Source organism: Aplidium turbinatum, chromosome 2 (assembly GCF_918807975.1).
Source record: "Aplidium turbinatum chromosome 2, kaAplTurb1.1, whole genome shotgun sequence".
NCBI lineage: Eukaryota > Metazoa > Chordata > Ascidiacea > Aplousobranchia > Polyclinidae > Aplidium > Aplidium turbinatum.
In genome coordinates, this window is record NC_137473.1 from 52,367,005 (window position 1) to 52,388,956 (window position 21,952).

The window sequence follows — 21,952 nt, forward strand, 5'->3', positions numbered from 1 at the left end:
CCAACTTACATAATTTTTGATTTACTGTTGTGATCAGTTGTAGCTCGCTTTGCTAGTTGTAAGCTGCTGACTCGTAGGTTATTTCCGAAGGGAATTCCCCCGGTTATTTTTTGTTTTTGTTTACTGTTGTGTTGTCTGGCTTATCTGTAGCCTACATATACTGTAGGGGTATACTGCGGCTGTTTTATTTTGTTAATACTTACTGGTAGTATTTGTTTTCATTAATTTTGTTGAACTCACTATGGATAAGCGCCATGCTGAGTTGTCTCTCCAATTGGAGGAACGAGAATTAGAACTGGAGCGTCGCGCTTTGCAGCTCCAACGCCAGGAGATGGCTTTAGAGCGCCGGGCCTTGGAGCTGGAGCGTCGACGTTTTAAATCTTCTCTGACGGGCGATGGCAAGGTTGAGTCAGAAAAGGCAATAGGTGAGGGGGAAGGTTTAGTCCGTGAGGAATCTGTATCTCACCATGTGACTGGCGATGTCCCTCTGTCAAAAGGCGCACTTCCGCCAAAAACAGAGACAGTTGTCAATCTCGTTGGGAACGAGAGCCACAGTACCTTCGAATCTTGTCAAGGGAAACTGCACCGTAGCGACAAAGGGCTAGATGTTTCTAGCGAAAGGGATTTTATTACCAGGAGCCATGCCGACATGGATTCGCGGTCTGTGCTGCCCGGTGAACGCGTCACGGCTTCGCATTGGAATTCGTTTGTGAATTATGAAGTCAAGCCTAAGGATGCTCACGTGGAGTGCCAAGCAGAGTGGAATGGCTGGAGAGCACCACACCAACCCATGATGATGGGAGAGCAAAGAGATTCCTATGGTCAGCACAGCGCAGACATGAGGTCTGTGCCTGGCTACCAAGGTGTTGGGAGGCACTTGCCCGTAAGGCATGAATCCACAGGTCTGGATACCTCATTGCATTCGGCAAATTCACAGATTGAAAAAGTTGTCGGTGCATTGCATTCAATGGCAACTGCAGTCTGCCGCGCCCAGGGTGGTCGGGTAACAGAAGAGAGTAAATTTGATGGTACGCCAACAGATTATTATCGCTTTGTCCGATATTTTGAGAAATATGTCATTCGCGATGTAAACGATCCAGCTGCTATGTTGGACCTTTTGATCTCTTGCTGCACTGGGAGGGCACGACGCAGCATCGAGCAATGCATTGTCATGGAACCACCAAGCCTTGCTTACCACCATGCCCGTAACACACTGTACAGAAACTTTGGCATGATCGACAGTGTTACCACAGCCTTTATTGAAAAGATCATAAATGGCCCTGCCTTTAAGGAAGGGAACACGCAGGGATTATTAGATCTGTCGCGTCAGATGAAGGATTGTGAAATGACTTGTGGGGGAAGACTAGATTGTGGGTTGAACACACGTCACACCCTGACAAGTATTGTGAGTCGTCTGCCGCCCAAGTTGCAGGATCGGTTGATTGAGGTCTCTGTTGAAGGGCTTACATTTGCTCAACTGGCTGATCATATTTACCAGTATACTCGGGTCCAAGGTGGATACTTGGCACAGGCTCTCAACAGAGACAAGATTCATTCGAACCAGGAAAGAAGAACCAAGTCAGGTAAAGGTGTTCTGTCATATGCATCACAGGGTTCAGTAAAGGGTGGACCTCATTCTGCTAAGAGTAGCGTTGGTGCAAACTATTCTTCAGAACCATGCGATTGGAAGTGCCCTGTGTGTTCTAACGGACACCCATTGTGGCAATGCAGGCAGTTTCGTCGCATGGCTGAAGTGGACCGACAGCGGACAGTTAGAGCTGCCCAGTGTTGTTTTAACTGTTTAGAGTTTGGACATCGTGTACAAGAGTGCAAGTGGGACAGGAGTTGTAAGCTTTGCAAAGGAAGACATAACACTCTGCTTCACCGCCCACAAGATGACAGGAGTGGAAGAAAGTATGGAGCCACGGAACCCATGAAACCTGGCCAGGACATCAAAGAGGCCGGCTCCTCTTCATCTCCCAATTGTGCTTCTGTAGTAACCTGCGCTAGTTCGGGGCTGCGTGGTGCAAAGAGTTATATGGTACGTCTGAAGGTGGTACCGGTTACAGTTTGGAGTCCGGATAGAAAGTCACAAGTCGACACATATGCCTTTCTTGATGAAGGCTCAGACACCACCCTCTGCACAATCGACTTGATGAAGCGGCTTGGGATGACAGGCAAGAGTGTGGATTACTCCATTTCAACTATGAACGGCGTCAGTCAACAACGTGGTTACAGGCTGCAGGGTCTGTATACACGTGGCATTAAAGAATGTAAGGGGATGGAGATTGATGCTGTATTGGCGGTTCCGGCATTACCTGCTCTGGATGGAAGTATTCCGAATGCTGATGATGCTAGCATGTTTCCAGATGTATTGCAAGGCGTGGACATCCCAGAGCTGGCTGAAAAGTCAGTTGACCTTTTAATTGGTGCTGATGTGCAGGAAGCACACTATATGCATGCGTTTCGCAGAGGCCGGAATGGTGAACCAAATGCCATTCGTACTGGCTTGGGTTGGACATTGAGTGGTCCTGTGGGACATAATAGTTCCAAGGCCTTGGTGCATGTTAATTTTATTCACTCTGGTAGTGACATACTGCATCGTCACATGCAGCAAACCTACGATCATGACTTCAATGATGTTGGTGATCCAGATGAACTTGCCATGTCCATCAATGACAAACAAGCGCTGACTTTAATGAAAGAATCGGTCAAAAAGGTGGAGGGACATTATCAGCTAGGTCTACCATGGAAAGATGAGGAAACTACACTCTCTGGCAACAGAAAGGTTGCCGAAAAACGCTTGAAGCACTTTCGGCGTAGGTTTGGAAAGGATGACGAGTTCTTCGATATGTATAGTCAGAAGATTAGAGAATATTTAGACAACGGATATGCACAAAAGATGCCACATGATCAATTGCCTCAGACCAACCGAACATGGTACCTCTCTCATCATGCTACCGGTGAAAAATTCCGCATTGTCTTCGATTGTGCGTCTAAGTTCAGGGGCACTTCTTTAAATGACAACCTACTTCAAGGCCCAGACCAAACAAGCAATCTGATTGAAGTTTTGCTTCGCTTTAGGGAAAAACATCCAATGATCTTGCCCAGCCGACACCATGTGACGCGCCTGGTGACGCGCCATGAGTTTTTTCATGTTTGTAGTGCCCATTGCGGCGCGCTTCATACGCTTAGTGTGTGTAGGGAGGCTTTTTGGGTGATTAAAGGTCATTCTACTGTGCGTCGTGTGTTGCGTGAGTGTAGAGTGTGTCGTTTGAGAGATGCTACAGGGGGTCAACAAATCATGGCACCACTTCCAAAATGTAGGGTTACCCCTGGTAGACCAGCGTTTGCTTGCACAGGAGTGGACTATGCAGGGCCGTTTCTGACCAAGTCTGGTAGAAGCATGTCCAAACGTTACTTGTGTGTTTACCTGTATGGCCTCTCGGGCTGTACATTTTGAAATTGCTTATTCCCTCGATACCTCCTCATTCCTTCAAGCATTTCAAAGATTCGTAAATCGAAGAGGCATGGTTGAAGAGCTCATGAGTGACAATGGCACAAACTTTGTCGGCGCTAAACGAGAGTTTGTTGAAGGTATCAAACGATGGAACCTTGCCCATATTCAGAAAGGGTTATCACAGAAAGGCATCAAGTGGTCTTTTAATGCCCCATTGGCATCACATAGAGGAGGAGCCTGGGAGAGATGCATCCGATCTGCCAGGAAAATTCTGCATGCCTTGGTCAAGGACCGAACTTTGAAGGATGAAGACCTAATAACACTTGTTACCGAAGCAGAACACATTATGAATGACAGGCCGTTGACAACAGTTAGCGACGATCCCGAAGATTTGGTGGCTCTGTCACCTAATAGCTTGCTACAAAGCAAGCTTGAGGCAAGCATGCCATGTGATATATTTACATTTGCTGACAGTTACCGTAAATCATGGCGGTTAGTTAACTACCTTGCCGACCAGTTTTGGCAGCGTTGGTCTGCAGAATACATGACATTATTGCAAACCCGCAGCAAGTGGCAGAAGCCAGTTCGAAATCTCGCCGTTGGCGACGTGGTCTTGGTAATAAATGACTGTCAATCCAGAGGGTTGTGGCCCAAAGCGAGAGTGACGGAAGTGTTTCCAGATCAAGACGACGTTGTACGCACGGTTCGTCTAAAGACTGCGACTTCAACCTACGTGCGTGATGTTCGAAAGGTGTGTCTTCTGGAAGCAGACATTTGAATCGATTTCCCCTGATGATTGGACTTACTGATAGAGACAGGTTTATTATTACGCGCGCGACGCGAACATTTACGTAACTTAGTGTATGGTATTGTTGCATGTGTTTTGTTTCCAATGCGTTTGCCTAGCTTTGCTTTTGTGTTCCAAACGACCTCAGGGGACCCACTTCAGAGATCAAAAATATTTTCCATAGTTATGCGACATTGTACATTTGAAACGTTGTATTGTCTGAACAAGCTCATGTAATAAGAGCATTCGATTATTTTTCTCTTGGGAAAAACAGCTACTTCTACCCCAGTAATGTTTTTGAGGCCGGTATGTTGGTTTCATAATCTCATGCTCAGTTTTGATTTAATCATAATTGTTTATGCCTGCTTTCTGACCCTTTACGAAGCCCTTGTTTACATGGCAAGTTTCGGTCGACTGCGTTGCCCTTCCCAAAATAGGCTTCATGCACATTCCCGGATGTTGTCACCGCGATGACGTTGATTTTTGATGGCGAGGCGGAAGATTCGAAAGCAGTTTTATTTAGGGTTTGAATATTTATTATCGTGGAAGTCATACAGTATGTAAGTACACTCTTAAACTAACTTAATGTTTATTTTTCTATTCTTTGAAAGGGATCAGTAACTAATTGATATCGGATTTGTATCATACTGAAAGATCAATGTAGATGTAATTGCCTACTGGATTTGTGAAACCTAAATGGCTGCTGGTGCTACTGCTCAGTAAATCTTTTATCCCTTTTCTCTGCTATACCTCTATGCTGGCCTAGTCCATTACTAGCGCTCAGTTTATAAATTCGTGACTTTGGATGGTGCTTAACTAGCCCTCTTATTCCACGCCCTGCAAGCTCCCTGGTCTCAGTGGGGCTAAGCCCTGTTTTCTAGGTTTTGCTGTGTGTTGGGTCCCCTTTATTGTATTCTCTCTGTTTAATGTATGTGCGGTCCGCATAACAACTATTGGTCGCCAAATAGAATCAGTAACTCAACCTGTGGTGGTTACAGCGTTTGATTAACAATGCTTCCTAAATTTTGGTGTCAAATTGGGATTTGTCTTTGCGTAAAATTTTAAATGAGTCGGCAGAGAATTTTCGATCAGAGCAAAAAGAACGCTCCGTGATATCTTTAATGGCACCTTTCTTTAACTTCCTAAAGTTCAGATGCTCCTGTACTCTTGTAGCGATCCATTATTTCAACATATAAGTTTTCTTGCCTTTTACTAAAGTTTCTGTAATTTTCCATGCAACTGCTCCCAAAGAAAATACAAAAAAGGGCGCACACAATAAAATGGTTTGTTCGTCCTTTGACGAGAGCTCTATCAAATCGGACTAGCTCACATCAACCAGCTCAGTTAGACCAGTTCAGCTCTCAGAAAACATTAAATTGTTTGTTTACGTAAAATGTAATAATTCGTGATAATGTTTTTCTGTTCTGCAATTTCACTATTCTGTAATGTATAAATTCAAATTGTGTTATAGACCTACAACATTATACGAACACCTTCTGATAACTTAAAATTATAATTCGAATAACAATGTGTGGAAATTAGTTCATGGAGTCAGATAGCCAAACTAGATAAATTAGATAGATAGAAATTTCATCAGGCAGTTAGACAGCCTTCATCTTAATTCAACTTATAAATAAACCATTTTCATACTTAAATATAAACTAAACTCATACTTAAATAACCTAAATAAAATATGTAACCACATTTTTATAAGTTACGCTAAATAAAAAATGTTACCACATTGATGACCCCGCACGTAAGTAGGTTTTTAAAAATAAAAGTAAGTTTAACAAGATAACCAAAATATGGAGACTCTGGTAAGTACATTATGCTACAAAACTTTTATTTCTACGTCAATAATAAAAAAAACACTAGCTCACAATTACTTTGTAAAAACATGTCACCTTTTATGATTTCACGCGTCGATTTTCTAACAATTTTTCTGTAGCGTATTGTAGCCTACTTTTAAAGCACCATGCCAGCAATTTATTGCTTGTTAAACGTAACTGATTTTTGTTGTTGTTCGCTCAATAAAGCGAATCGTTCAACGGCAGACTACTCGTTTCAGCAGCCGACGTGGACAATTTAATTTTATGCCGAAGTAAAGCGCTACTCGCCAAATGTAATGTTTTTAAACGTTGCTTAGATAAAGCCTACTAATTGCCAACAAGTTGCCGTTGCAGGGAAACATAATTATGTAATTTTTGTAGAATAATCGCAGTTTCAAATGTAACTTAAGTACTTAGCTCATTTTAATATTTATGTATTTATTTTTTATTTTTGCCTCAACCTAAACAGGCAACTAGCATGCGAGATTACGAGGTTCGAGCCTCAATCTCATTTTTATTCAGACGTGCACGTGCAGGCACAGCTCTGCAAAGCGTTATGGTGTCGCTTCCAAGCAACCATCCGTGAGTTTGTGCGTCTTTTTACTCCAACAAGGAGCATCTCCAAATAGGAGAAGTCATTGTGAAGACTTTGCTTCACAACTTTGCCACCCTTATGTTCTCAGCTGAAGCATCAGTTTGTATAACTCTGTGGCGCAAAGACAAGGGAAGTTATGCGAAGCCACCCAAAGAGGTTGTACTTTTCGTGTGCCCCAATTTTTTTTAATATTACTAGGAGCTAACATGATTTAAGAAACGTTGTTTCTGTTTTTTGTTTGCATTGCACTACTGTCTATGCACAGTTTTTTTTTTTACCCTGTAATGGTACTTTTTGTGTAAGCTTGCTTGGCATTTGGACATATATTTTCTTTTGTCTCTTGAGAAGGCAGAATCGCTGTCAGGTGTTCTGGTGCTGAGATCGACAAAACAGCACTATCCATCACACTTAAACTTTTACTCAGCAAAACAATCCATTGATGACATCACTCGCCTCGACTCAACTGACACTATATAATTTCTTCCATTTGTAATTTTGTATCGAAATATGGCTGATCAACGTTGGATAACCGTTTTGTTGCAAATTCCTGAAAATCTTCCCGACAACCCATAGGGTTGACTGCAAATCTTAGTGTTCAGTGTTCACGTTGCATGAACAGTTTTCGATGTTTTAGTTATGTTGCTGTATAACGTTTTTTTTCGTCAACAGTGCTATTATCGCCACCAATGATGTCACACGCTGTGAACAACAGTGATGGACCTTCGAACCCCGGAAATGTAGCTAAACAACAACCTTATCAATCAGTGACGTCATCCGGCGAACAGTCGACGGGCAGCTCATGTGATTCAAAACTGCAATATCTTTCGTTTACGTTGTATTTTAATATTGTAATTACGTAACTTTTTACTGTAGTGTTTGTGTATTTTTAACAGCACCAAGCTGTTGTGCTAAGACGAATGGTCTTAAGGATTGTCCAGTGTCCACTCCAGCATTCGTCCATTTGTTTATTTTGCAGTCTGCAGAGCAGCAATGTAGGTTATTTTTGTTTGTTCTAAATACATGTGACTGTTTAATCATCCTATGTAGTTCTTTGCAGGACAGTACAGCGTCTTCCAGTATAGCCATCTCAAGTACGCCTACTTCGGAAAGAGATGCATCTCAGCCAATTGGCAATTCTTTTTCAAGTCTCTTGTAGGCTACAAGCTGGCCTACCTGCGTTTCAAAAGTTCTTGCCTCCACTGCAATTTATATTACTTCGTTGCAGGAAAAATGCAAATATTGCATTAATACGAAATCGTTGTCTTTTTCTCCACTGTCTGCATTTCTTCCAATACAGCACCAGAGAACCAGTGGTTTTCAATTTCAACCTTTCTCTATTTATAGGTTGTCTGCTAAGCGTTTTTGTTTATTGTGTATGGTTGAATATGACTGCGAGTGGCATGCAAATGCGCGCATCTAACGGTTGGCATGGCATGTTACTAACCTATTTAACCTATGTTGGGCAAGCATGCATATGTCCACGAAACATTACTTTCCTTACTGCATGAAACAACCGCATGGTTTTGAATCATGTAGCTTACTGTATATTTTTTTATTTCTGTGTTTTGTTTGCAGTTGCTGAACGACTGTTCAAACTTATGCACATTTACGATTTTGTGAATGGTATTTAGACCTGTCGATGCCTATGTTCTTTTGTTTTAATTAGTTTTGTTCGCCTTTCAAATCGTATCTTTACATTTTGTACAGGTCGACTTATAAACCAAGTCGCTAAATATTTCAAAGTTGAACTTGTAATCAATTTGCTTTGCCTTCTTCAGAAATCTTACATCACATTCATGAACACCAGAAGGACGTGATTATGCGTACTGCCGCCTGAAACGAAAAAAATTGCGCCAGAGCCACCTGCACTCGACTCTCTAGCGCCTCTCAAAGAATACAAAAAACCAAATGCCAACAATTAAATGCTACGACTACGTCAATGATCTCCAACTGCGATGATCTCTAGCAAGCAAAAAGCAAGACAAGGCTTCAACTTGTATCAAGTCAATCGGCATGGTCTGCTGTTCAACAGAAAAAGTCAGACAAACAATGAATGCCTGCTACGGTTTGCAACGGCGCTTACAAACAAAACAACCAATTCTTTTATGCGGTGGACTCTTCTTATACGGCACAAACTCAGACATTCCTTTGCGAAAGGCGGTGGAATCACGCAGAATCACTTCGCGACACGATATCACAAACACAACACCACATTATTATCATAAACACTAAACATACCTATTTCACACTATGTCTGTTACAATTGTGTTAACGTTTTAACTCCTTAAATTTGAGCTAAACTTGGTACCCATGGTTCCAATTTAGCCCAAATTTGGGGGGGCCTCTGTAGCGATCCATTATTTCAACATATAAGTTTTCCTGCCTTTTACTAAAGTTTCTGTAATTTTCCATGCAACTGCTCCCAAAGAAAATAGAAAAAAGAGCGCACACAATAAAATGGTTTGTTCGTCCTTTGACGAGAGCTCTATCAAATCGGACTAGCTCACATCAACCAGCTCAGTTAGACCAGTTCAGCTCTCAGAAAACATTAAATTGTTTGTTTACTTAAAATGTAATAATTCGTGATAATGTTTTTCTGTTCTGCAATTTCACTATTCTGTAATGTATAAATTCAAATTGTGTTATAGACCTACAACATTATACGAACACCTTCTGATAACTTAAAATTATAATTCGAATAACAATGTGTGGAAACTAGTTCATGGAGTCAGATAGCCAAACTAGATAAATTAGATAGATAGAAATTTCATCAGGCAGTTAGACAGCCTTCATCTTAATTCAACTTATAAACAAACCATTCTCATACTTAAATATAAACTATCCTTATACTTAAATAAACTAAATAAAATATAACCACACTCTCGGTCAAATGTCTAGTAGACATACGTACCGATGTACCGTACGTCAATGCCGAATCACACGGACATGTAAAACTGTATACGACGTTTGAGCAGAGAGACGAAGGCGTCTGGGACTTTAATTGAAAATACGAACTACATTTGAATGTTTGTAAGTAGAAAAAACGTCCACATCAAATTTATTGTTTACAAAATTAGTGTTTTGTTTCGAACTGTTTTCGTGCTATAGTTGTTGTTTTCGCACTTATTTGTGTTGGCAAACGGAAAGCTAATTCTATTTTATCATACATGACGAAAAAGTAGAGATCTACAGAAGACTGCAAGAGTGGAGGGTTTCAACACCCCCTCTCCCCCCTTTGGCACTCGTGTTACGTCACGATATTGAGAATGATGCTTTCAATCTCTTTATATCTCTAAAACAAAGTCTGCCTAATTTTAAGCGAAACTGCATTAAACGAGCGAGTTTTTCCGATACCAAACATTCAAATATCTCAGCCAGGAATTAGCAACAAGAAAACATGGAGACTTAGCTTTATTTCGCTAAAAAGGCCGAAGAAAACATGATCTTATTTTTTTGCTATGCCACCAGACAACACCATTTTACAGGAATATTCATACCCACATTTTGTTGAAAATGCTATCAGAATGCACCAAATTCAAAGTAATTTTTAAAAATTTTCTGCAGGAGGCCCCCCAGACCCCCAGCCGCTGGGTGCCGTCTTAGGCAAACACACCGTCGGCCTGCACCCGCCGGCCGTCAACCCCCCCCCCCTTTTTTTAAATTCCTGGCTACGCCACTGGCTGTGAGTGCCTTTTATTGCCACTGTCACTATTGTGGCAAATCACTCGGCCGACATTTCTGAATTAGCCCCCCCCTAACTTTTTTTCTGGGTGCGCTACTGCCTAGTTTGATTACTAACAGAATGAGATGAACTAAATCAAAATCATGATTCAAAACACAAAATTAAATTACAACCACAACTGAATTGGTACCGTGACTTTCAAGAAAAGAATCCGTGCTGATGAACTCACTGAAAATAACGCACCATAGATGAAAACATAAGCATGGGAAATTTAAAACATGAACATACGACTGTGCAGTGCAGTGTCCTACAGTGCGCTACAGTGCAGTGCAGTGCAGTGTCCTACAGTGCGCTGTGCAGTGCGAATGAGTTCAAAATGACATTGATATGGATTCTAAGCAGAAATACCAGATTCTATATCACATTGATTTGTCATTGAGAATGAAGTCATGTTTTTTTTAAAGGATTAAGGACTGTGTATAAAGGTTGCCAGGAAGTAGAGATGTTCAGTGGCGGCTCGTCCATAGAAACTGCAAAACTGCAGCACCCCCTGCACATTTCAGTATTTTATTTTTTTTTATTAATTTTACGTTTTTTCTCGTGTTCTCTATAGATCCTACGGACTAGAAGTTTCATAATTTCTGGGTTTTAAAAAATATGATGATTTTTTAAGTTTTGTATTTGGCAGCTCTGAACTGCAAGCCCTGCAGTTGCGATCTTATAAAAGAAGAACAAAGAGAAATTGTGACGTCATATTTTAGCTTAGGTTGCTTCAAATCCCACAATTTCGAACTGCAAATTTTGCAGTTGCTGGTCACGTGGTCAGGCTAGCTACTGTTGCAAATACTGTTGTTTTCAAGCACGATATTAGGTGGCTGCGACTGATGCTGTTACATGGTTAGACTAATGTGCTTTGCTTTCTCCACAAAAAGATAAAGCTTAGACTAGGTTTTCATTAGTGTTGTTAAATTAAATTTAAGAAAAGCTCTACCAATAAATTTTTGTGGTTACCAAACCTGGTTGATTTTTTATAAATTAAATGTAACCTAGGTTCATTGTTAACTTACGATAATAAGTTAAGGCCAAAGGTCACATGCTAAAACAGCCTATTTAAACTTGATGAACATCAGGAAATTAATTGCTCAAATAGCCTCAGAATTCATGAAATACCACTAAAATAAGGTAAAATCTATGGGGGTCATGTCCCTAGACCCCTTGGCATCGCGCCTTTGGCGCTCGCTCTTTCACGTATAGGCTACCTCCGGTTGCAGCACCCCCTGCTATAAATACCACGAGCCGCCACTGGAGATGTTTGCAAAATTATTGAAAATTGACAGGGTTTAGATTAGGAAAGGATCTGTTAAATTTCCAAAACCATCGGATCAGGACAGGATCAGTAGGCCTACTTTTACTCTTCTGATCAGGAGTGGATCAGGATTTTGGAATAGGTTGATCCGAACATCTCTGAGCGTTAGTCTTTCGCTAAGAACGGTTTTGCAATATGTTGCCGGTTTACCGGTTTTCTTTTTGACCCCTAGCCTACACCTTTCTAGACTTTCGTGCTTTTGCTTTGGCGCCTTTGGGAGAGTCGCATAGTGCTTCTTAATTAAATTTTGCCTCAAATAATTTAATTTATAAGGAAACACTTAGACCAGGGTTTCCCAAACCGTGGCCCGCGGACCGTTGGTGGTCCGCGACAACTGCACAGGTGGTCCGTGGCGATATGACAAGAAATTAAAGTCACACATATACGTTGTAGCCTACAGTAGCCTACGTTCCCTGTCAAAGATAATTGCCGCAGTTCTTTACAACTTAAATGATTTCGAAAGCTTTTGCTATTCAGTATCGTAAATCTTACTTGTTGCACCTTCGTTGCAGTTGAAAAGTTGTTTACGAAAAATTCTCATATTCCTCAAAACAAAATAACAGCATTCATAAAGAAACTCAACATACGGAAAACAAGGATAAATGATAGTGTTGCCGATAGGCTATGTTTCCTATTCTGTGTGACTAAATTATCAACAAACCCTTAATTAATACGGTAGCCTACAGAGTTGATTTTCTCTGACGTTACACAACATTTGGAATTGCTTTCTGCACACTTTAAGAAATACTTTCTAAAGGAGAAATATGAGAATTTTGACTGGATTTTAAATTCTTTTGTTGTTACAAAGACTGATCTGTCAGGACGCGATGAAGAAGAATTAGCCGAGTTATTATCTGATCGAACTTTAATGCTGAGTTTCAATCAAACAGCTATTGCATCTTTCTGGTTGAGTGTTGTGGAGGAATAGGCTACTCATTGCTCTCGCAAAAGGTAACTAAAATTTTATTGCCATTTGCCTCGACCTACATGTGTGAGACAGCATTTTCAGCTCTTACCAACATGAAGACAAAATATAGGTCCAGACTTTCCGTGGACCCTGACTTACGAGTTTGCCTTTCACAAATAACTCCGAGAATAGATGACATATGCAATCCCATCCGTCCCATTGATGTTGTCAGTTTTTTAAATAAATAAAATTCGGTTTTATTTAATTTTATCTTTGTATTGGGGGTCCGCGAATAAACAGATTCACAAATAGTGGTCCGTGCCGTGGCCTAAAAAAGTTTGAGAAACTCTGACTTAGATGATTCGGTGACCTCAGGGTTTCCACTTGTGTTGTGAACAATTTCTGCATTTGGGGAAATCCAATAGAATTATGGTAGGTGCAAAAAGAAAAATATTCGTGTTGGTAGAAGAGTCGTCATACTGAAATAGAGAAATTCTAGCTGTAGTTTCTAAAATTCTAACAAACACCTATTTATTCCACAAATCCACAGTCTTTATTTTCATTTTTCCATTCCATCTTTTTTAAACTAAACGAGGTAGGCCTGTAGTAAAGAAACGATTTGCTGACAAATGCAAGACTGCCCATTAGCATTAGGGCAGCTTTTAAACTAGTTTGTTGCTTTACTGTGACTGCTTCGTAATTTGACTTGTACCCAAGTTGGACAGTTCATCTTCATCATGAGTTCATATACGTACGGTACAAAGGGGAGACCGGGGATAGCTCGGACGATTTTTCGAAAACAGTTCATATTTTTTTTAAATTACACAGCAAGTTCGTAAATTTTATTTTGTTGTAAACCATAAAGCTTTGCCGAAAAAGGGTAGGAGTATCGTTTGTTTCAGCAAACCGGCAGTGCTTATGAAAAGCATACTGTAATCTCTACGGTGGTCAAATGTCCAAAGTCACCCCGGTACCGGGGTAACTTCGTACATGCCTGGGGTCATCTCGGACAGCAATTTTATGCAGACGTTTTGAGTTGATTTGACAGTTATTACAGAATATTTGTTTTTCTTTTATGTGTCCGAACCATTATGTCTTTAAAATCCAATAAATTATTCAAAAGATCGGAAAATAAGATTTTGTTTAAGTTTGATTTTTTCCTCGGGGATACTTCGGCCATTGTGTCCGAAGTATCCCCGACCACGTGATTACAGGAAAATGAAGAAAATATGGCCACCTGATTAACTGCTGGTCAAAATCATCTCTTGCTTATCTGAGTATTGCTTTCTAACTACTACCTCAATCAATAAAAAGTTTGTTTTGGTTCACTGCAACGGAATTATGACCTTACACGTACAATTTTGAAATCTCGTTATCGCTGATGAAGTTACTTTTTCGACCTCAACTTTGAAAACTAGACATACTTGCAAACTTTATCCTGATTTGTAATGAAGCCACAAAGCTTTGGTAAACGTGATCTAACAAGGGTGCAACCTAGTTCGTACCCAGGGTTGCATTCCTGGGGGGGGCTCGGGGGGCCCAGCCCCCCGAAATACGAAAAAGCTTGATGTAGGGGGGGCTCAGGGGGGGCTCGTTCAAGCTTCCATTTTTCAGCTTTTCTAGCTGAACAACAAGTTTTCGACTGAACAAGTAACACTTTAACAGCTTTCTCACATCAGAACTGCAAAAAAACCCGAACATAAGTTGATAGCAATCGCCAATTATCACTTTTGTCAGAAACTCTCCAGACTGGGAATATCAACTTCGTAGTAGCTAATCGTCATGTCAAATGGACTGTTAATTCTCTACTTCAAATAAAAAAAGCTATTCAAGAATGAAAGTATTCGTTTAATGAAGTTGTTAACTTGAGTCCCGGAAGTACAAAAAACTACTCCTTTAAAGGCACAACATTGGACCAGTTCAAAGCTCGACGTAGAGACTATACGGTACCCTTCTTTTGATCGTAATCGGTATATTCAAGCTTTGGTTGACAACATTGGAAGCAGGGTGGTGGACACCAACAATGAAAATTCTGTGAAGAGCTTGGAAATTATTGTACTAGAATTGTGGCCTGCTGCAGTCGAAGTTCCATGGCAAGAAGGGGAGCACAGATTACGAAAAATAGAGGAGAGATTTCATGTCATCACTCCTATTTCCGATTTTCGATTGTATGCTGACAATCCTTGTCATATACCAGATACGATAAAGTTGCTCAAGAACGTAATACTAAACATGATTGCTATAAGTTCTGCTGAAGCCAAACGTGGATTTTCACAAATGAACTTGGTCATCACACCGCTACGATCACGGCTGACCATACCACTTCCTCATTTATGGAATGGCACTGCGGCAACTCAGAAGTGGTTGCAGACTCATCGGTCGGCTGTGGATATTCAAGCTAAGCATTCTAAGCTGCCCACATTGAATGAACTCAGATCTGTGCAAAAATTGTTTGCTGGCTAAAATCAAGGACTGTCGTGGTGCTTATAACTTAGCTCATAAAACCAAAGACCTGGCAGACAGGCTATTTGTTTTGTGTAATCTCGTTTGCACCAACTTGAAATATGCTTTTGCTGTAGGGGAGAGTGGGGCACAATTGGACATTGGGTACAATTGGACATCGCATTTTATAGAAAAAATTGAAAACTCTGGAAGTCCCTGCCTTGGCAAAAAATTAGTTTCACATTAGTCGTTGTACTATGAAAATTCTAAGGGTCGAATGCAGAAAGGTAGCTCAAAATAAACCTAACTTAACGCTAAGCTCTTCTCGGGCAAGCGGAGTTTCAGTCAAGCTCAGTTTAAAACTTGAGCGCGCTGCAGAAACTAATTTGCAAGGTCGCTTGGCCAAGCCACCCTTTGAGCTGCGCTTCATAATAAAACTGGTTTTAAGCCACGTTTTTGACGCAAAGTGTGACGTCACTCGACTTGCAATGGTGATTTTTGAAACCCGACAAATAAAGTACAGTAATTGTAAGTTTAGAAGATGTTCGTGTAATTAGGGATGCTTTATTAATGACGACATAATACCTTTTGTTTCATCACAATTGAATTTGAAACGCAGTGTCCAGTTGGTGGTAGCAAGTTATTAGCCTGTTGTAAGACAAAGCATGTTGACAGCAACTAGCAAACATGTAGTAGACAACAATTTGTAGGCTACAAACAGCCAGGGGCTGCAGAAGCGGGGGGGCAGGGGGGGCGAATGCCCCCTGCCCTCAATTTTTGTGTGGATGGCGGGGCAATGGTGCCCTTTTAAGGTCATGTAAGCTACTGCACATTTTGCAATATCGCAATTTCTGCTATTTCTTTTCAGCCTAATTATAATCTTTTATTTTTGTCTCAACATAATATTCACGACACAAAATTCTGTATCACAGGAGGTTACATCATTATAACATAGCATGATGCCCTTCTGTTCCATTGTTCTTTGTATACCTGACACTTGTATCATTACTCGATAATGAGCTGAAAGATGAGCATTATCGCTATATGTTGTTTTAAAACTATAAAAAAATGGGCCTTTCAGCAACAAAAATGCCCTTTTTTCATAATCCTGCCCCCCCCCCAGGTGAAAACTCGTTCCGGCGCCCCTGCAAGTAGCAGTCGTTTTTTAACAACTTTGTAACTGTAAAATAGCAGTGAACCAAAAATATCTGGAGGTTTGTCAAGGGGCTAAATAGGGACATTCCACCTGTAACTCAAATAAATCTGGTCAAAATTTTCTCTTTAACCTGGTCGTATAAAATGGTGCTAGTAAGCTTCAGCACTTCCAGAAAGGCCTACAGTGTTCTACAGACGGAGAATGCACATTTTAGCAAGCTTCAAAAAGTGCCCTGCACGATGGACTGATTACACAACTTCACCGCAATCCTTTCAAATCCAGTTTGCAAAAATGCTTAAGTCAAGATCCGCCGCTGTTAAGTCGCCTTTTTTGGCGACTTAAATTGGTGGCTCAAAACCTGGAATGAAACGAGTTTTAAGCTAGGCTTGAAGTAAGAATAGTTTCTGCAGCGCAAAACTCGGCTCAAGCCACTATCTAAGCCCGGCTTGCTTAAAACTAGTTTTGAGCTACCTTTCTGCATTCGACCCTAAGAGTTTGTGTTGGTCGTGTATTGAGTTTGGCGGTGGGAAGTCTTTTAGCAACTGTATAGTATTTTTAGCGGATTTTGTTTTAATCGTAATTTTTTTATATAAAGTAAAGATTTTTAGATTTTTTCTTTTTCTGTTCAAGCCATATACAGTAAAGTATCTTTTCATTGCCTTTGCTTTGACCTGACTTTTAGAACAGGTTGTCCCTGCCCAACTTTAAATCGATGTTGGTGTGTGGGGCACAATTGGACACAAATTTTGGGGTACAATTGGACAGCAACACACATGGTAGATCATACTGTAAAAGTAGTTCTTTTAATATTGCATGATCTCATGCAACGCAATGTCATTTAAACGTTGTAATAACATTAAAAATAAAAATTTTGGGAGACAAGATAAATTTTTAGGGCGGGGTAAAATTGCTTTTCCAAGACCCCCCTCCCCCGTGGCAACGTCCCTGATTTTACTGCAATAAACAAGTAAAATCTATTTATTAGAGTCCTTGTCAGTTTCTTGATGACTTTTGTGTTGGTTTAAACTGTTGTTTCTAAACCATTGATAATATTTGCAAATGTCCAATTGTGCCCCATTACCGGGGCACAATTGGACAAAAACAATATTTTTTTCAATTGACTGTAGTATTTAATGCATTACCTAAGTGTTGTTTCACTGTCTCATTTTGTTAACAGTGTGATACTTTGTTATTGTGCAAAAGTTGGATTTTGTTAGACTTATAGACGGGACTTCTATTTTACTATTTTTTGTCCAATTGTGCCCCACTCTCCCCCTAATTAGAGTTTTTTAAACTGTTCGTTAATAACTAAATGAGATTTTAGTGTAGCTGTCACATTGGCAGCTTATTGGTTCTTATATAGCAAATCTGCAACCACAAGCGCTCATTTCAAGAATTGCATTTCCTTACTTTCCTATTGCAGTCGATGTTTTTGCAAGTGTGCTTAGGATTGGCTCATACAAATAAGTTTACAATTGAGTTAAGAGATTGGAATTAGCTCATGCAAATCGAGTTTCAAGTGTATAGGCCTACGCAGTAAAAAAAAGCAAAGGAGATTGCAGTGTAGCAACCAAGCCAAATTTCAAACTTATAATTTTATATCGGATTCAACCACGTTTTCACGTTTTGTTGCTGCTACCTTTTGCTGCACTTCAAACTATGTTTTAGCATGGGTTGTTTTTCGACATGATGTTCAGAAGTAAAAACATACTGAACAGTGTTTCCTTTTAAAAAAGGTAAACATTGTTGGCAAACCTACACCGATTACTTATACATACTTTGTCTATAACAACACAGCTAAGTGATAGAGCCCCCCCCAAAAAAATTTTAGGAATGCACCCCTGTTCGTACCGTACCCTGAACAGTTCGTACCCTCAGTTCGTACCCTGAAAAGATCAAGAAAAAAAATTAAAAAAGCCAAAGTCGCTGATCGCAGTTTAATAGCACAAAGCCGAACTTGCTGATCGGAGTTTCCGCAAACAAACTCGAGGGTTAGGGCATGGTTACGTTAAGGTTAGCAGAAACTGTGGAAAAATATTTGCGGAAACTGCGACCAGTTAGGGTTAGAGCATAGATTACTTTATGGTTAGGGTAAAGGTTAGCGGAAACTGCGGAAAAATGTTTTCGGAAACTGAGATCAGCGAGGGTTAGGGTTAGAGAGCATAGATTACTCGATTGTTAGAGTTAGGGTGAGCGGAAACTTCCGTTATCGGAAACTGCGGAAAAATGTTTAGCGCGGGTTAGGATTAGAGCATAGATTACTCTGTGGTTAGAGTTAGGGTAAAGTTGAGTGAAAACTGCTGAAAAATGTTTGCGGAAACTGCGGTCAGCGAAGGTTAGGGTTAGAGCATAGATTAGTTTATAATTAGGGTTAGCGGAAACTGCGGGAAAATGTTTGCGGAAACTGCGATCAGCGACATCCGCTTTTTTAAATTTTTTCTCTCGATCTTTTCAGGGTACAAACTGAGGGTATGAACTAGGTTGCATCCATTTAACAATACTCTACTGTGACGTCAAATGCTTTATCCGAGGTATCCCCGCGTCCGAACTATCTCCGGTCTCCCCTACCGTACCGCATCTAGGCTATTTATTATGGAAGACTGGAAGTGGCTATTTTTTCACACTTAATGCCATGGTTACAATCAGGTGTTGCCAGAGTTAGGATTAAAGTTAGGAAGGATTAAGGTAAGGATTAGAGTTAGGAATAAGGGTAAGGTTTTCATCTTTGCCCAGGATTAAAAAAAATTTCTGAAATACAAGTTTTTGTTTTCAACAGCTTTAACTTTTCTCAAATTAGGGCAGAATTCTTTATCTGGCAACACTATTGAGGCTATTATTACACTATATAGTGTCAATATAGCCACAGCCATTTATTATACAAATATTATAAATTGCAAAATTCCTGGGCTTCTTGGGATCTGAACTGTTTAGACTATTTGTTTATCATATTAACTTATCACTTGACATAAAATTGAATATATACTAATTTGTGTGTTGTGGTTGTTTTTTTGGCAGTGGCTATTTGACCGGCGCCGGTCTTTGAAGCTGAAACACTATTTGACCGGCCATGACGTCACTATATACAGCCCTCGAAATTAGCTTCCATCTACGACGGCAAAAACATTGCCGTCGCCAAATCAGCAAACCTTGGATTGCGGCGGCAATTGCCGTATGCTTTAAAGTTTAAACAAACGAAATTTTAATCGTTTATTCTTCGTGTTTCATACGGCGGTAGCGGAGAGCATCACGCAAGCTATTTTACGCGCTGACAATGCTCTTGTAAACTGTAAAAAGTTTGCAACCTTGTAAATACTGGCTTAATTGTTACGAAAAAGTTATTGTTACATCCAATGCTTATTGTTTACCGGTGTCGTTGCGAATATAAATCATGGTAAAGGATACAGTTGAAAAGTAGAATTTACCTGCTATAGGTTATCAAACAGAGGAAACAGAAGGAAAAAGTTAGTGTGGTAGTTTACAAAATTTATAAAGAATTTTATGACGGAAACAAATCGGAATTAGAAAAGCTAAGGGGTCAAGTTAAAAAAGTAGAACAAAATTGGATAAATGGTTCTTCGGCAGTAAAATAATGCTTCCGATCATATGGCATTGCGCGTTCACGAACGGGCAGTTTTGCGTCTTCAATCCAGTGACGACGCGACAACCTCATCCTCCGATACAGCATCTGATGATTCCGATTTATATATGGTATCCGACTAGTTCTTTATCCATTTTATCCAACAGACTTTGTGTTGCTCGCACGCAGTATCCCAATTGTGCCGAAATTATGTTAGGATAAACATAAATCGAGCCAATCTTCTCGCAGGGAGCTATTAATTTGTTACCGGTACCTGTTTGAGCAATTAACGTTATTTTATGATGGTTCAACGTCGCTAGATGTCGAAAAACAAACGTAAATTTCTTATTGGGCATTGTTGTTACCCAGGCAGCATAATTCGTTATTTTTGCATTGATTTTGCGTCTGTAGACGTTGAATCGATGTAGAAATGATGGTTTTGCTGTCTGGGTGCGCAATATAACCCGCCGGGAAAATTGTAAATCGATTTGTGCTGACTCGAACGTTGAATCAACCCAAAATTAACTTACTTTTCCCCTGAGCTATTTTACGTGAATTAACGTAACAGCGTGCGTATTGCGTTGCTCGCTTTATCGCTACTTTAAGTATTATTACATCACAACCAATCAAACGATGCGGTCGTGATAGACTACTCTAGTATACTTTTCCCTTCTCGTTTCACATGTTTTGGTACAATTGTTTCGTAATAAACGTTCAGAGCAATTGCCGACGCAATTTCAACTTTTGCCGTTTGGCCTCGGCAAAGTTCTTGCCAAGTAAAAATATGCTATAAAATATAATATTTTCGAAGACTGCGTGAGTGTTCACAGCAACTAAAATAGTCAGAGGTGAGGTCTTGGTGCGATGTTTCTGCTCATTAAACTCCCGCTGCGAGTAAATAACACAGGAAGAAATTTTGAACAAGTTTTGTTCTAATTAAGTGCTCATTTTGCGGCGGCATTTTTATTGCCGTAGCAGAATGGCCATTATGACGTTTACGGCGGCATTTACCACGGCAATTGCCGAGTGCCGCCGCTAATTTCGAGGACTGTATATAGGCATTTTTTTCTTTTTCTCTTTCAAAGCAAAAGACGAGAAGGGTGCCTATATAAGGATGCAACCTAGTTCGTACCATGAACAGTTCGGACCGTCAGTTCGTACCTTGAAAAGATCGAGAAAAAAAATTAAAAAAAAGCCGAAGTCGCTGATCGCAGTTTTCGCAATCATTTTAAAATTTTCCCCCTGAAAAGATCGAGAGAAAAAATAGCTCAAAACCGAAGTCCGTTGATGGCAGTTTCCGCAAACATTTTTCCGCAGTTTCCGCTAACTCTAACCATAGAGTAATCTATGCTCTAACCCTAACCCTCGCTGATCGCAGTTTCCGCAAAATTTTTTCCACAGTTTCCATTAACCCTTACCCTAATTCTAACCATAGAGTAATCTATGCTCTAACCTTAACCCTCGCTGATCGCAGTTTCCGCAAACATTTTTCTGCAGCTTCCGCAAACATTTTCCCGCAGTTTCCACTAACTAAAAAACTTATCATTTCATTGTTTCAAAAAAAAGATCAAAACGTTAATTTTACAAAGCTACAGTGCATCGTAATAAGTGATATGTTATGGAAACCAACTTGTCAGTTGCTTCGGAAACTTTATTATTCTCTGCTTGCTTCATGGAATTTTGTGTTTTGGCCTACGTTATCATCAATATGTTTTTTTTATGCGTATGCTGTTGTTGAAGCGCGGGAACGTTTCAATTATTATTTTTCTCTTGTAAGCTTATTTTAAATGGCAAAATCGTAATTTCCGTAGGGTGGCAATTGACTAGTAGACCGTATGGTCGTCTCGTTGTCTCCCTGTCGGTATGGGAACTTGTGTAACTTTTGTACTGTGTATATTGCATATTTCAAACATGTACCTATGTTCCTGTTACTGACAAATAAAACATTGATTGATTGATTGATTGAACCTTCACCCTAATCATAGAGTAATCTATGCTCTAACCATGCTCTAACCCTCGCTGATCGCAGTTTCCGCAAACATTCTTCCGCAGTTTCGCAGTTTCCGCTAACCGCAGTTTCCGCTAACCCTAACCATCGAGTTTGTTTCAAATTGTTTGGGAAAACTCCGATCAGCGACTTCGGCTTTGTGC

At 40.3% G+C, this 21,952-nt stretch overlaps 2 protein-coding genes across 2 annotated transcripts in view; both read left to right on the plus strand.

Moving 5' to 3' along the window:
• Positions 1-3,530: 3,530 nt before the first annotated feature.
• Positions 3,531-4,238, plus strand: LOC145764404 (uncharacterized). Its single transcript, XM_082576020.1, has one exon. The coding sequence runs from the start codon at positions 3,531-3,533 to the stop codon at positions 4,236-4,238; it is 708 nt and encodes a 235-aa protein (XP_082432146.1).
• Positions 4,239-12,478: 8,240 nt separating this feature from the next.
• LOC145764663 (hyccin-like) overlaps positions 12,479-21,952 on the plus strand; it is a 33,687-nt gene continuing 24,213 nt past the window's right edge. Inside the window, exon 1 of the mRNA XM_082576310.1 lies at positions 12,479-12,670. The gene's annotated coding sequence lies outside the window, so the exon portion shown is untranslated. The remainder of the gene's footprint in view (positions 12,671-21,952) is intronic.

What these genes read in the sequence shown, in the direction of transcription:
- LOC145764404 (XM_082576020.1), top strand. Translation starts at nt 3,531, where the DNA reads ATGGTTGAAGAGCTCATGAGTGACAATGGCACAAACTTTGTCGGCGCT.